At 37.5% G+C, this 14,522-nt stretch overlaps 1 protein-coding gene across 5 annotated transcripts in view; it reads left to right on the top strand.

Moving 5' to 3' along the window:
- The first annotated feature begins 114 nt into the window (after positions 1 to 114).
- Positions 115 to 14,522, top strand: part of CPNE3 (copine 3) — a 28,601-nt gene continuing 14,193 nt past the window's right edge. The window contains exons 1-7 of one of the 5 annotated variants that reach the window (XM_065830058.2): positions 115 to 245; positions 6,659 to 6,798; positions 7,376 to 7,555; positions 8,724 to 8,798; positions 9,262 to 9,333; positions 10,129 to 10,212; positions 11,746 to 11,835. In XM_065830058.2, coding sequence (XP_065686130.1) covers positions 6,667 to 6,798; positions 7,376 to 7,555; positions 8,724 to 8,798; positions 9,262 to 9,333; positions 10,129 to 10,212; positions 11,746 to 11,835 — 633 coding nt within the window. In that variant the 5' untranslated portion in view covers positions 115 to 245; positions 6,659 to 6,666. Of the gene's footprint in view, positions 246 to 382; positions 767 to 3,191; positions 3,254 to 5,151; positions 5,175 to 6,658; positions 6,799 to 7,375; positions 7,556 to 8,723; positions 8,799 to 9,261; positions 9,334 to 10,128; positions 10,213 to 11,745; positions 11,836 to 14,522 lie in introns of those variants that run through there. The other 4 variants (XM_065830060.2, XM_065830059.2, XM_071803965.1 and 1 more) reach the window with 4 other exon arrangements.

Raw genomic sequence — 14,522 nt, 5'->3', positions numbered from 1 at the left:
CCCGTTCCGCCCGCCGGCCCGCTGCCGCCGCGAACGCCAGCCGTGGCGTGACCCCGGCACCCCGGCCACACCTCGGCCCCGGCCGGGCCGCCAGCTCAGGGAGGGCGAGAGAGGGAGGGAGGCGGGCAGTCTGCGCATGCGCGCCTCGCTGGCGGCCGTCCCGGGCGGGGCGTGCCCGGTCAGTGTGGGCGTGGCCGCCGCGGGGCCAGGGTCGCAGCTCCGCTGTACCCGGCCCGGCAGGTGAGGTGAGCTGAGGTGCGGGGTCCAGCTGCGGCCTGCAGCGTGCAGCTGTGCGGGACGGGACGGGACGGGACGGGACGGGACGGGACGGGACGGGACGGGACGGGACGGGACAGAGCAGAGCAGAGCAGAGCAGAGCAGAGCAGAGCAGAGCGCTCGGGGGCCCATCTCCTTTCCGTGCCTCAGGGGCGAGTCCTCCCCCAGTGCAGGGCGTGCGCCAACCCGTTTGTGGGGTTCGCTCCTCCTCCGGCCTGGGGAGAGGGAGTTGATGTCTCCCGCGCCTCATTCCTCCGGCTGCCGCCTCGTACGGTGAGAACCGTGCGGGGTGGGAGGCAGGGCTGGGCCGGGGCCGCCCCTCCCCGCTACGGGCGGCGGTTCGCGGCTGCCCCAACCGTCTCCTCTTGTGAAATGTCCCCTCGGGTGGCCGGGCCGCTCCCGCGCCCGGGACAGGCCGCGCTCTGCCGGGAACCGGACACGAACTTGTGCAGAGCTCCAGGAATCGGTCGGCTGGTTCGCCGTCCCTCAGGTAGCGAAACTCGTTGAAGTTAAAAGGCTGTACCCGAAACGTTTAAATCCTGGGTGCCGGTCTCTGCGATGGTGTAACGCGTCTCTGAAAAGTGCCCTCACCCTTCAGGAAGGAGGCTGTCAGATGTCATCATCATTCCTTAAAAAAAACATACACTGTTCTTCGTGAGCTGCTGTTAGAGTGGGTTGTTGTTTTTTCTTTCTTTACGGTTTCATGATATGTGTAAAACAAACCTTGACTGGTATGCATGTTGTCATAATTTACTCTTCCACTAGGAAAAAAAAGAAAGCTCTTCACTTTTGCTTCCATGTTCATATCTTCAAAGTGCATTAAGTATCCTCAAGGTAATATGCACTGCCCCGCCTCCAAAACTTACATTTGTTTTCCTGAAAGTTCAAAAGATATTTCTGTGGTGGTAAAAAAAAAAAAAGTTTGTTTACTGGAAGTAATTAGAGTCAAACTTAATCCCAGATAATTTTTTGTTTTCAGTTGAAGCTTTAGATTTTAACTTTATATATATATATATATATATATATATATATATAATCACAGATGTAAGATGTTTCAAAGGGTATGAAGAACACCAACAAGCATTAGAAGAAAAAAAAAATAAGCAAGAAAGATGTGTAGAGAGGCAAGGGAAACCAGACAGAGTTGGGTTTTTTGTTTGGTTTTGTATTTTTTGTTTGTTTTGTTTTGTTTGGGAGGTTTTTTGGTTTGTTTTATTGTGGTTTTTTTTGTTTTTTTTTTCTTTCATTATGGTGTTAGGGAGAATGCAGTATTTTTCCAACAAGTATGTTTGTATTAAATATCTCAGGATTGATCTGTATAAATGCATTAGATGTGACTGTTAGACTAATTTTAGTTCAGCTGTTGAAAGCAAAAGTGCATTTCTGGTAGGTTGAATAACTAAACCATTATTAAATGTCATCTGCCAGAATTCCAAGGTAGCAGTGCTGTACCACGGTGTTTTTATAGCCTTGTGTTATGTTGAAGGCGTTACTGTTTCTCCAGAATTTAAGACTAGAGGGGAGCCATAGTAGCTGTTTTGTACAAACAACAACAAAGATCCTTCTTTCAGGGGTAATACGACTAAAATCTCATCTCCACAGGTAGGCTAATGTTATTACTTGGGGTGGAGTTCCGTTTCTTTTTTTTCCTTTATTCTTATTTAGAATCAGATGCTATCATTACCATGGTTTCCTTTAAGGACAAAGTTAAGTAGTAAGATTTTTTTTTTCCTTCTTATTGTGTTTGTTTTTCAGTGAAAGTCAGGATCCTCTTATGACATAAATAATACACGGTTGAGTTAGTATTTATAAGTATTAGTTCCTGTTAAACCCGACAAAATTACTTCTATTCTTGGATCGATTGGGCTAAGATTAATAATGGCCCCTTCTAGCATCGAATTTGAAGTTGTGGGGCTTGTGGAAATGAGTAGACAGGAAGTAGAATTATGGTGCTCTTTACTGTTTTATGTTTAATTTATTTGGTTTGTCTTGAATGTTTCTTTAGATGAGATGCTGTTGCTCGGGTATTTAAAAATGGCATTATTAAGCATGTGGAGGATTTCTGAATATTGGAGTTTCGGGGCCGAGTTGCTGGGTCTGAGCTGTTTAAGACATAGCCTTAATGATTTGGATTGCTTGCTTCATACTTCCTTCTGGGGTTGAAAGAGGACTCTCCTGTAGATCCTTCCCATCCATCCTGTAGCTGGATTGAGTGCACATGTTCCCTCAGTGCTTTATCCAAGGCACAGTTAGGAGCCAGTTGAATTAGTGTAGTGGTGGCAACTTGCTTCTGGTGCTTCTCACCTCCAGGAGGGTTATTAGCAAGTCTTCACTGTAGGTGATTAGCATATGGCAATAATCTGATGGTTCCAGGAAGCAGCGTGCTTGCTGTGTGCCCATGTTCACAGCCACTGCCCAGATACATGCAGAGAGCATGTACGATGCCTCCCAGCACACCAAATGCAGAGCACAAGTGGCTGAATTGCAGGACAGCTGACTGGAGAGCTCTTCCTTCCCTATAACAAGGTTTGAAATGCATCTCGGCTATACTAAAGTGTAACTTTGTGATTGTCAGTTTGAAGTTAGTGTTATTTTTTATGCTGAGATACCATTGTGGGGTGGTGTTTTTATGTGTTTTTCTTAGGCAGCCTTTATCAGTGTAGGAAAGCATAGGTTTCTTAGAGTGTAAGCTACACTGGGAGCTTGTAAGCTGCTGATTTTGGTCTAGTTACTTTACAGCACTATTATCTTATTGGAAAAAAAATGAATAGGACAAGAAAAAGAAAATTTTATCTTTGTTCTTAAAATGTTAAAGGGCTTTTCTTGCTGGACTTTTGAAATATCTAATTTATATTTTACTTTGTTTGCTAACAAAGGCTCTGAGTTTCCCTTAAATAATATTTACAGTGCTGCTGTCATGGACACATGAAACTGTTGGACAAGTTATGTATTTTGAGAGGAACTGTAGTTCCTCAAGGTATATAAGTTTGAACTTGTTACTTTGATTGATATATGGGGATAACAGTTATCGATTTTAATTTCCTTTCATTTCACGTTTTAATGCTACTATTGAAGCTTTAGTGTTCTATCAAGAAACCCAGAGGCAGACCTCTGAGGTATGTTAACCATGAACTCATTTTTAAGAACCGGTATTTGTAACCGTCAAGTGTTACAACAAACCAGACTTGAAATGGACTACAGGAAGGATTAGTCTAAAACATGTGCTCACTTGCGTCTTGTTTCTGCAGTAAAACACAGCATGTTTTAGTGAGATACAAGTTTTTCTTTCTTCTGGTTAATGTTAATTATGTACAGTCAGTCAGTGGCTCTACACAGAGAAACTACAATGAAGAATTTAAGATACTATTTAAATTACATAATTGATAAATTGTTTTCTGTAAAGTAATTGACATAAAAATACTCTGATAAAACATATATGCAGGAAATAAATTTTCTCTTTGATGAATCCTGTCTGCTTAAAAGAACTAATTTTTGAAGTCAGGAGATCTTTGTTTCTTAATTTTATTATTCAGGGCACAATATTATCTTTTCTAGTTTAGCTCACTTGGATCAAAACATCACCCAAAATGCTTAAAATCCTTTTGTGTGAGAAGGATGCATTAAAGATATGCCTAAAGAGTGAACACACATATTCAGGAAAAGAAGATCAATAGAAGGATATTTAGAAATGGCTTTTTTTAGGTCCTCTTGTGAACAGGCGTCCTAGAAGTCAAATTAAGAGTTTCTGGTCTGTGCCGGCGGATTTTTTTAAAGTAGAATTCCAAAGATGTTCTTTGGTAATGTGACTTAACTTATTTCCATGTTTTCTGTCCAGGTTCATGGGAAATACTTAATAATTCAAGAAATACTGGAGCACTTCTTGCATGTGGCACTGACTTTTTCAGTCTGGCACACTTTACATAAAATGCTTAAGTGTAGCATTAAGGCTAAGATTAGCTGATCAGGAATAGACTTTATTAGCAAGTTCTGAAATGTTTTTCCTGCTTTTTCAATGTCTGTCTGGGCCCTGTGTTAACTACAAAATATGGATTTTTTGTCTTAGCAGTTCACAGAAACTAGGAAACGTTCTGTGACAGCACTAGCTTACATCAGAGCAGGTTTGAGACTTGTGACTAAAGGCAGTGACACTAAAGCTAGCTATTCTAATAAAAAGGACTATTAAGCTGTCATCTGGCCCCACTCAGGTGTGCTTTACCTCACTTCATGGTGTACCCTGCATGGAGGACAAGCAGTTGATAGTTTGATAAAAGCGGAGGTTTTAATTATATTTGGCCAATGGGGAGCATAGTTACTTTCATAACAATAACTAATTGGTTAAATAAGTCTCTTGTTATGTGATGTAATTTCCTGGCAGTCAAGGCTCATCCCACCAGAGACCAAACAATATAATCTGTCCATGTGAAGTTATTCCAGTGTCCCAAATGTGCAAGTAATTCAGTCATGCATCTAGAATATCGTGCAGGGAAGCAGCTTTTTTATTCTTCCTTTCTCTGTGTGTTAAAGGATGCTTTTTGCACAGCAACTCTTTTGCTAGATCTGCTCTTTTCCCACATTAGATGCATAGTGGGAGAGTCAGCGACACGTGGAGGAGGAGACAAAATGTGTCTCAATGCAAGTTTGAATTCTCTTGAATTTAGTGAAAACCCTTTCTACTTGCTGTTGCAGCATCGGTGGGTATTAAAGCATAATTTTGTCAGCAGAAAGTTGTTTTTCTGGAAACTGCAATTACGGAGTTGTGCACTGGTCTGCACTGGATTCTGTGGGCAAAGCCACTGACTGTTAATGAGCTCTGTCTGGCAACCAGGAAAGCAATAGGGAACGGAAAATACCAGTATAAAAAGAGGACCAGGAAAAAGGGAACAGACTACTTTTAAAAGGTATGCGTTCCTAGCCTAAAAAACATTGGTTTAGAAACAATTTAAATACTTAGAACTTGGAGCTTAACTTTTTTTTCCCTCAAGGACAGTGACTGAAACTTGGTAAAGTCATGGGAGCAAGATACTCAAAGATGGAATCACATTTAGGTGTTTGGGAGGTGCAAGAGCATTTCCATGAATCTGACATTCTTCTTAACAGTAGTAGATGTACATGGATGTTTAAGTGGCTCCTTTACAGATGATTTACATTTACTTCATTCTCCAAAAGGTCCATCTCTGAGATAGCAAGATAGAGATGGAGAGTCAACATGTTAACTGTGTGTGTGGAATACAGGAAGCCTCAGGAAAATTCTGTCAGACCACAGTGTTTTCTTTCTCCCGTTTTCAGTTCGTCGTTCTATTTTCCATCTTCCTTTTCATTTTTACCTGTAACAAAAGTTCTCCTGCAGCAAAAGTCATGTGAATGCAGTGAAAGGAAGAAAGATGGATTGGGTTAGGTATAGTTTCGTGTTCAAGTACACTATATGTGTAGGTTGCAAGTGACGTGGCTAGAGAGAAGCAGATGCCTTCCTCATTCTGTTGACTGTCAAGGGCAATTGTACTGTAGAGGTTCACCTCCCAAAGAGGTGTTGGGAATAATCAACTATATTCCCAAGAAGTATAATTATGAAGGTTGCTTTTTTTTAAATAGAAAATAACTGCTGCTCAGACCTAATTAGACTTGCAAATAGATGTTATCCCAGAGTGGGGTTCATAACTTATAATGAAGTTGTCTCTGTAGTTTTTTAATATCTGCCCGCCTTTTCAGTTCCAGTGGAGAATGATTGAGATACTTAGAATGAAATGTGAGAAAGCTTTCAATAAATAAACCACCAGAAAGAACACTTCCTCCTAATTCTCGGTTTTTACTTGACTTCAGAGTTGTTTATCATTATTATTTAAAATTGTAGTTCTTTTTTAAGATTTACTAAAGCATGATCACCTGTTCATCCATTAAACTCCTTTTCCAATTCTGTCATCTTCATGGCTTCAGCGTTTTGTTATAAAGGTTTGGTGGAGGAGTATATCATATGATGTTTTTCCTTATTCATGAAAATATTGTTAATATCTACATTATATGATACTGGAATTCATGTGTGTTTTACAAGATGTAATTTAAAGGTTGTGAAGTTTTGCTGTCAGTAATTCAAACCACTGTACTTTCTTTCTCGTGTATCCTGTTCCTCAAGCATTCTAAGAAACCTGATCTTATGCGCTGATTTTGAAATGAAGTTTTACACCTATGCTGCAAAGCCAAGAATATGACAGTAATACTGTAACGTTGGTACATCATGAATCTTTAAATTTGCATTTGAAGCTTCAGATCTCTCTCTTGACAAGTTAATGATTCTAATTATCAGTCAGAGAATGAATGTATTGTGACAATCCCATTGTTTGCTTTATAGTCCATTTTAAAAATAATTATTTCTGTTACTGCTCTCTAGATTGACAAATGGCGGCACAGTGTGTGACAAAGGTGGAGCTGACTATTTCCTGCACCAATCTCTTGGATAAAGATATTGGATCCAAGTCAGACCCGCTGTGTGTGCTTCTCCAGAACACAAGTGGTCCGCAGTGGTATGAGGTACAGTGTGATGCTTCTCCTTAACCTGCTAAAAACAGTCTAACTTGTTGGACCTTTTAAAACACTGTAGTGTATGATTTCATTAAAATATTTTAATTTTATGCCAGCACCTCTCAATACTTTTCTTTAAATTATATTACTTATACAGGTAGCATATTAATAATAGTTTTCTAATAAATTCTTACACCTGTCTGATTTTTAGCGGTTCCCCCAGCCATGTGTGCACCAACAGAAGAAGCCTTCCACATAAACACATAAAATGTGCTTTTATTAATATAGCACTCCAAAACTAAGGTCTTAACCTGGATATGACATTTTACCATTTTTATGCTGGTCTTCCCTATTCAAGAGTAGATATTCCTCACTGGGAACAAAGAAAAACAGGTCCTCAAATACCTTTGACCTATAGCAGTGGGTTTTGTAATACAGTGTGGTCATTTATATTTAATGAAAGGTTTGTAGGAATATGTCTTTACCCTAAGAAGAACTTTTGAAAGTCTTTAATAGTATGTTGTTTGATTTGAGTACTTGTTTGGTTGGTGAAATATTGGATAAAGTGATATCTTTCTAAATGCAGGTTGATCGCACAGAAAGAGTTAAGAATTCCTTGAACCCAAAGTTTGCCAAGAAATTCCTAGTTGATTACTATTTTGAGCTTGTTCAGAAGTTTAAATTTGGGATATATGACATCGATAACAAAACTTTTGATCTGAGTGATGACGACTTCTTAGGAGAATTTGAGTGTACACTGGGTCAAGTAAGTATGCAGCCTGATTTTCTTCAGAATTAAGAAAATATAAGTTAATGCAATTATTTTATCTTAAATTTATAACGATGTTGTATAGTAGGGGTACTCTTAAATTTAATAGGATTCCCTTCATTTGTTTTTTCAAGCCTCAGTTCAGTGTATATACATTTTATTTGCAAAAGATCTTGAGATGATATCCTGAGATGTACTCTCAAAATGGTGAATGTCTGGATTGCTGTCTGAAAGTAAGTGGACTGTCAGTGAGCAGAAAGTAGTAGTTGCTGTTTATTTAGTCTGATACTCCTATTCTTATTTTTACGCTCTGTGGAAATAGAATAGGTGTATAGCAACATGGGAGTGTTCACAAGGGTCATGTTAGCCTTGTAATTTGCTTTCCACTCAAGGCAAGCAGTGATTCTGGTTCTACCTACTGTTGATTTCACTTCCGCTTCCCTGTCAAATTCCGCTATTGGTGCTTTCACAGTCAGGCAGCTTCTTTTTAACTTGTTCTTTCTGATAGATCCTTTGAAAGCATTTCTTCTCATGACAATCTTCTTGGGATTTTTCTTCCCTTGTGTCTAAAGTCCTTTTAAGTGCATTATGAAGATGGTGGTGTTGGGAAATGAAATTAAGTAACAATTTAAAATGAATTATTCATTCTTAAAGTAAAGAAGGACCTGTAGAATGAGTTAGACATGCTTCTGAGAAAGCATTGGCTGAAGAGGATAAAATAAAATCAACTAGAAGCACTGCAGTGGGAGGCTGATGTTTGTTTACATGACATGCATTGTGTTTATACATCTGTTTGCTGAAGCCCTTTCTAAAATGCAGCTTACATGTGTTTGAATGGTATGTATGAAAAACTTCAGAACAATTTGAGATTGAAACTTCAGGTGTTATGTTTGTTCATGTATGTGTATCATGTTACTACAAAACACTTTATTTCATATTGCTCCTGAAACTTTGCATCTGTTCATCTGCCTATGTATTTTAAAATTTTTGAAGTATATCAAGTATTACCTATTTATTTATAGGAGGTCAGGGGAAGTGAATGTAATGCTGTCATCTTCATGTTGAAGGAAAAATTCCTAAAATGAAAATACCTCACTGTCTCATTCCTTCAAAAATCTATTAATTTGTGTTAATGATGCTTGATACTCAAATTTTGTCTTGGCAGATAGTTTCTAGCAGAACTCTAACAAAACCATTAGTACTTAAAAATGGCAGACCTGCTGGAAGAGGAAGTATTACGGTAAGACAGTTAAGACAGTAAATCTCTTCAGTGTTTATCCTTAAATATTTTAGGGGCAATTTTTTTTTTAGTTTGTTAGTAGCTTGAACACAGTGTGTCTAAACTACAGCACTGCAAAAAGTATCTTGAAGCATTTTTTTTCCCCTCCATTAATATTTCTTTGTCATCCAAAAGGAGTGCAGCCCACCTTCTGCAACTATAAGTTTCATTGCATCCATCAAAATAATTAGGGCATCGGTTCTGCTACTGTTTGGGCAGTGTCTTTAATTGTCAGTGTCATCATCTAGTGAATCCCAATGTCAAATCAAATTGTTCTTCCCTTCCGCCACCCAATTTTTAATGCTTTATTTGTGAGAAAACATTATTTTTTTAAATGGACCTGTCAGAGGAGTGTTGTATATGTGAGAAAACTATGTAGTTCCTGAATACAAAATGAGTTTTTAAATTTTCTTTGCCTGTCTAGATTACAGCAGAAGAAGTGAAGGATAACAGGGTGGTTATACTGGAAGTAGAAGCAAGGAAACTGGACAATAAGGTATTTAAGTACTTTCTGTCTCTTTGGTAAAGTAGTAAAATCAGAATCTTGTCAAAACAGGAAAAATTACAATGTTTTTTCTTATTTTTTTCTGAAATAATTAAATCTATTAAGATTTTTCTTACACAAAAGGAAGAAACTGAAGAAAAATTGCTTCAGAGTAACTTCATTGACTCTCTTGAAATGAAACATAATGTTTCTAAATAAGAAAAGTGCATTGTAGGAATATTCTGTGAATAGCATGCTTCCATTTAAATGTAAATCTTTACATTTAATCATAAAGTTAAGGGAGTTTTATGCAATATTCAAACCAATGGATATATCAAATTATTAGCTCTTAGCGCTCTCAAATAAATGGTGAAGAGTGTACTTGGAGTGTATAAATCTGTTATGTTAAGTATTTTGGGGCTTTTAAAACTTCTAAAAACAAACAACAAAAAAAGGAATTTAATTTTTTTTTCCGTTTGATTTAGTGATTTATTTTGAACTGGATGAAATCCTTAGTTTCCTAACTATCCATCATAGTACTCATTAGTATAAGTATTCTTTGGCTTGAACTGTCAGATATTACGTATGTGGACACTGAAGAAATTTTATCCTAAATTGACCGATATGTCCTGTTTTCTTCCACTCTTTCACTGGTTGTAATATAGTCAGACTTGCGTTTCTTCATCTAAAGCTTTCGTGTTCCCTGATTATTTAGTGTTTTTGTTAATCTAAGTGTGTTTTAACTAGTTTTTAATGGAATTTATGCCACAGGCTGTTCTGGGATAATTACGTGTTCTTTAAATACAGGATTTTTTTGGAAAGTCAGATCCTTATCTGGAATTCCACAAGCAGACTGGAGATGGAAACTGGGTGATGGTTCACAGAACAGAGGTAGGATATTTTCAGTAAACAGCCTAGAGATTTAGGTTATTTGTTTTCCAGTGTGTCACAGTGCCTGATAAGAAGAAGAGAATGGTTTGGTAGTTGACATGCAGACCAACTAGAAATCACCTCAGCTCTTCCTCTGATTTTTCTGGTAGGATGGGAAGCCTGCCTTGCTCGGATTTTTGTTTATGTCATTCTATTTTTAAAGGGAAATACTGTTTTTCCCCCCTCCAAATATTGTGCACAGGGTCATGTCTCTCAGTGCTCCTCTGAGGTTAGAACTTGGGCATTTCTGTGCCTGTGTAGTCCTTATGTCAGTGTCACCTGGCTGTGCTGTTGGCTAATGAACGTAATTATACCCAATGCTTGCACAGCAAGGGCAAGCCAAGGGTAGTGCTGAGTGAGGGGAAACGTGCAGCAGCAGCCTTCCTTCCACCCAGGAGGAGGTTCCAAATATCTCAGGCCCTGGTCACTGCTGAGGTTCTGTGTGCATTCAAAACAGTGACCATGTTAATTTTGAAGCACAGATGATGTAGAAGTACAAATCCTTTTTGTATCAGATGTATAAAACCTGTTTCTCTCATGAAGTAGCTCTGTGTAGAATGTATCTTTTCTATGAGGATTACAGTTGTCTTCAATTGCAGTAATGAATCCAGAATTTACTGTTCCAGCCTGGAACTGTCTGGAGGATTAGATTTTTGTGTTGCAGGTTTTAAAACCTTTTCATGTTATTAACTGTTATTTGCTGGTTTCATTTTCGAAAGAGAAATTTTTTTTCTCTGCACTCCTACAGTGCTGGAAGTGTAAGTGTTACTATTACGAGTATGATTAAGTAAGTATTGCTTGTTACTTGTATTTTCTTGTGCTTTCTAGGGTCATTATTTGGTGTATTGGGTATATTACAGATACTTTCCAGTTAACAAATTCTGAAGATCCTTCAGTATTCTTAAATATCACTTATTTAGCATTCAGCTTGAGACACTGTGTGCAGCAGGGTCTTTTTTTTCCTCGTGCACTGTTTCTGCTTAACTATATAATGAATTTATTGAGGGAACGTTTCCATAAGTAGAAAGTCAGAATAGATATAAACTGGAGTGAACTGCAATCTTCAGGGCACTGATGTGTTAAGAAATTCTGGTGTAATCTTTTTTCTGTGTTTTTTTGGTAAGTCATGCTTTTATATATGTTTATGTGTGTGTATATACGTCTGTGCTTTTTTTAAAAAAAACCCAATACTTATATAACAATAAAGAAATTTAACTTTTTGCGGTATAGGACCTGAATGGTAAAGTAGATCATAGTGCAGTGTAGGAGGATAGGAAGTTGAAGGATGCCATCTCTTTTGGGCAATAGTTCTGCATGTTAGGAATGTTTAGTTGGTTTATGTCCTGTATGTTTAGATTTGGATTGCAGGAAGGGAGTGACAGCAGCATTAGTTAACTTACAAAAATCAAGGCATGAGAGTATCACCAATTACAGTAACTACTTTCCACTCTTGTGAACAATACTTTTCTGACTTTTTTTTTGTTTTTTTTACAGGTTATTAAAAACAACCTGAATCCTGTTTGGAGACCCTTCAAAATCTCTCTCAATTCTCTGTGTTACAGTGACATGGATAAGTCAATCAAGGTAGTCTATATGAAATGTGTGTATGAATCAACACATGGAAAAAAAATAAGATGTAATAAATGGAAGATGTGCTATTCTAGTTATGGCCTCTTTTTTTAGTCTTATTTGAAAGTCACAGAAATAATGGGAAAAACCGTCTCAGGTTTGTGATGCATTATCTGGTAAAAGATGGTCTTTAAAAGTCCGGGAAACCAGTTGATCATAAGTAGTTTTGGAATGTCCTCATTTAGATCATGTAGTTTTTAGTGTTGCATCAGCCATTATTGGTGGTGTTAAGATACTGTATAGTGAAATACGCGTGGTAAAGGCTGGAATATGCTTTGCTCTATATTAAGGATCTTGTAATGTTTCGTTATGGGTGTAACAGGGAACACTAATGAAATTCTTAATATACTACCTGATACAATTAATTAGGCTTAATAGACTAGCTGAGATAACAGATGTAGATGAGATATATCTTATGGATGCTAGATGTGGCAACTTTTGTCCTCTAATGAAACTTGGTCAGAAAGTCAACATAACCTGTGAAGTGATAGTTTTACCAGGACTGGTTTTTAACTCTTTCTGTCTTCAAATCTTACCTTGATTGAATTATGTTTAACTTCCACATGCTTTTCTTCAGGAATTCCCTTTAGGAGAAGTTAAACAACCAATCCAAATGCCATTATAAACAAGTTAGGAACCTGGTACTTTAGCATTTAAAAAAAAAAAAACAACAAACAAACAAAAACCACAACCAAAATCAAATTAATCAAACCGCTGTACTTGCTGTTATTTCTCTAGGAAGGAAAAATAAGAGCATGATCTGCACATGACAGGTTTTGGTCATATGACTTGAGGCAGTACTGGAAAATGCTTAACAGCCACAGGGGTCTGGGTGTTAAAAGCACCTGTATAAATTTAAATACATAATTATAGAGCAGACTAATGAACAACTGTACAAGTCCAGAACTTGCTTCCTTTGCCACTTCTGTGGGTTTTTTCCCTTCTCATTCCTTTATGTTTCCCTTTTCCCCCAAATAGCTGTGACAGTTCTTATTTTTCTGTAAATATATTTATTTTTTTCAGTAAACAGCCATACTAAAAGTATAAATCATTTATTAAAATATTATCTATTAAGATGGAGTTATTCTCAGATCTATCATCGTTTTAATAAAGTCTGTTCTTTGAAATCTTACCTTAGAAGTGCAGGTTTATTTCCAGAGGAAAGAGATTTTATTTGGAGTTGTTATGGACTTGCAGACAGATGGTAGGATTATGTTTTAACTTAGGAATCTGGGAGCTGTCACTTCAAACATTAAAATGTAGACAGAATTGTATTATAATGTTGAAGGATTAAACAATACTTCTAACAGTTCTATATGCGCACAGTTGCACACATAATGGGCTGTTTGTTATAGTAAGTAAAACACCAACTTTTCCATGAGTGGCTTTTCACTTGTTTAATGGCTTAGTTTGTGTATCCCCAGCAATGCACAAACCAAGTCAATTCTTTATCTTCTGAATTTACTGCTATACTCTGTGTGTGTTTGCAATCAGTGAAGTCTTTCTGTGTTGAAAATGTGAGTCTTTCACCTGGAGCAAGCATGCCTAGTTCTGCTGGGGAAAAATATATAGACATATGCAATTTTATCCTGTGGTTCCTTTACATGTCCAGGAGAGCATACATGGAACAAAAGAAATATTTCTGTCTTGCCTGCAGTAAGTATTGAAAATTGGCTTAAATGGGTCAAATATATTCAGCAAGACAAACTTTAATCCCTTTAAAAGGACAAAGAAATAATGGCTAACCGTGAACAGGTATCATAACTTTTGGCTCAGGACATATCTTCAGTTTTACATTTCAGATACTGAAGCACTTGGCTGAGTATTTGATTGGCTTAATTTATGGTGTTCAAAATAATTTTTACACAGCATCTGCTGTTAACTTTGGTCTGTTGGTACTGTGGCTGCTTGTATGATATTTAAGTTGCTATTCAGTGCATGTGCATGCATTTTATTTATTTGTGCATTCAAAAAATGTTGAAGTAGTGCAAACCACAACATAGAGGTGTGTTCTGCACAGTGTAAAGCTTGCGATCTGCATATCGTATTTCGTACTTCAACATTACTGTTTGTTTTCAGAAAGCTAATTCCTCTCAGAATCTTAACTGTATTGGTTGTTTGCTTTACTTTGTTATTCCGAAATGAAGTGGGCAAGCAGTAATCTAAATTGTTTCTTGACTATAACATAGGATTTTTTCAGTCTGGAAAAAGGGATGTGAAAATGGCTGTTCAGTTTAAGCCATATATATTCAGAAAAGTTTTTCCTGGAGTTTGTTTTGATTCCAAATAATAGAGGATTCCTACTTTGACTTTGTTATTGTTATTTTTTTATTATTATTTTGTTTTCTGTGATTTGATTAAGTTAGCTGGCATGTCCGTGTTGCTAAACTGAAATAACAATATCAGAAGTGGATGGAATTAGCATATGCTATTATAGATAAATACTGAGCTTTTTATCTAGAAAGGGAGTTGGGGCATGTTTCTAAGTTGAGCTTTTTAAAAACAAAAATTGAGGACACTATAAAGTAAGAGTGGTAAAATGGTGCTCACTCAAACTGATAAGCTTTCAAACATACATGCAAAAATGTATTTTTCCCTTGTTCTGCCTTCTTTGGTGGATTGCTGTGTTAAAAGATGAATTT

The sequence above is a fragment of the Patagioenas fasciata genome, chromosome 2, assembly GCF_037038585.1.
Source record: "Patagioenas fasciata isolate bPatFas1 chromosome 2, bPatFas1.hap1, whole genome shotgun sequence".
Lineage (NCBI taxonomy): Eukaryota > Metazoa > Chordata > Aves > Columbiformes > Columbidae > Patagioenas > Patagioenas fasciata.
Note: the sequence above shows the minus strand (reverse complement) of the source record. Positions and strands in the feature narration are given on the sequence as shown.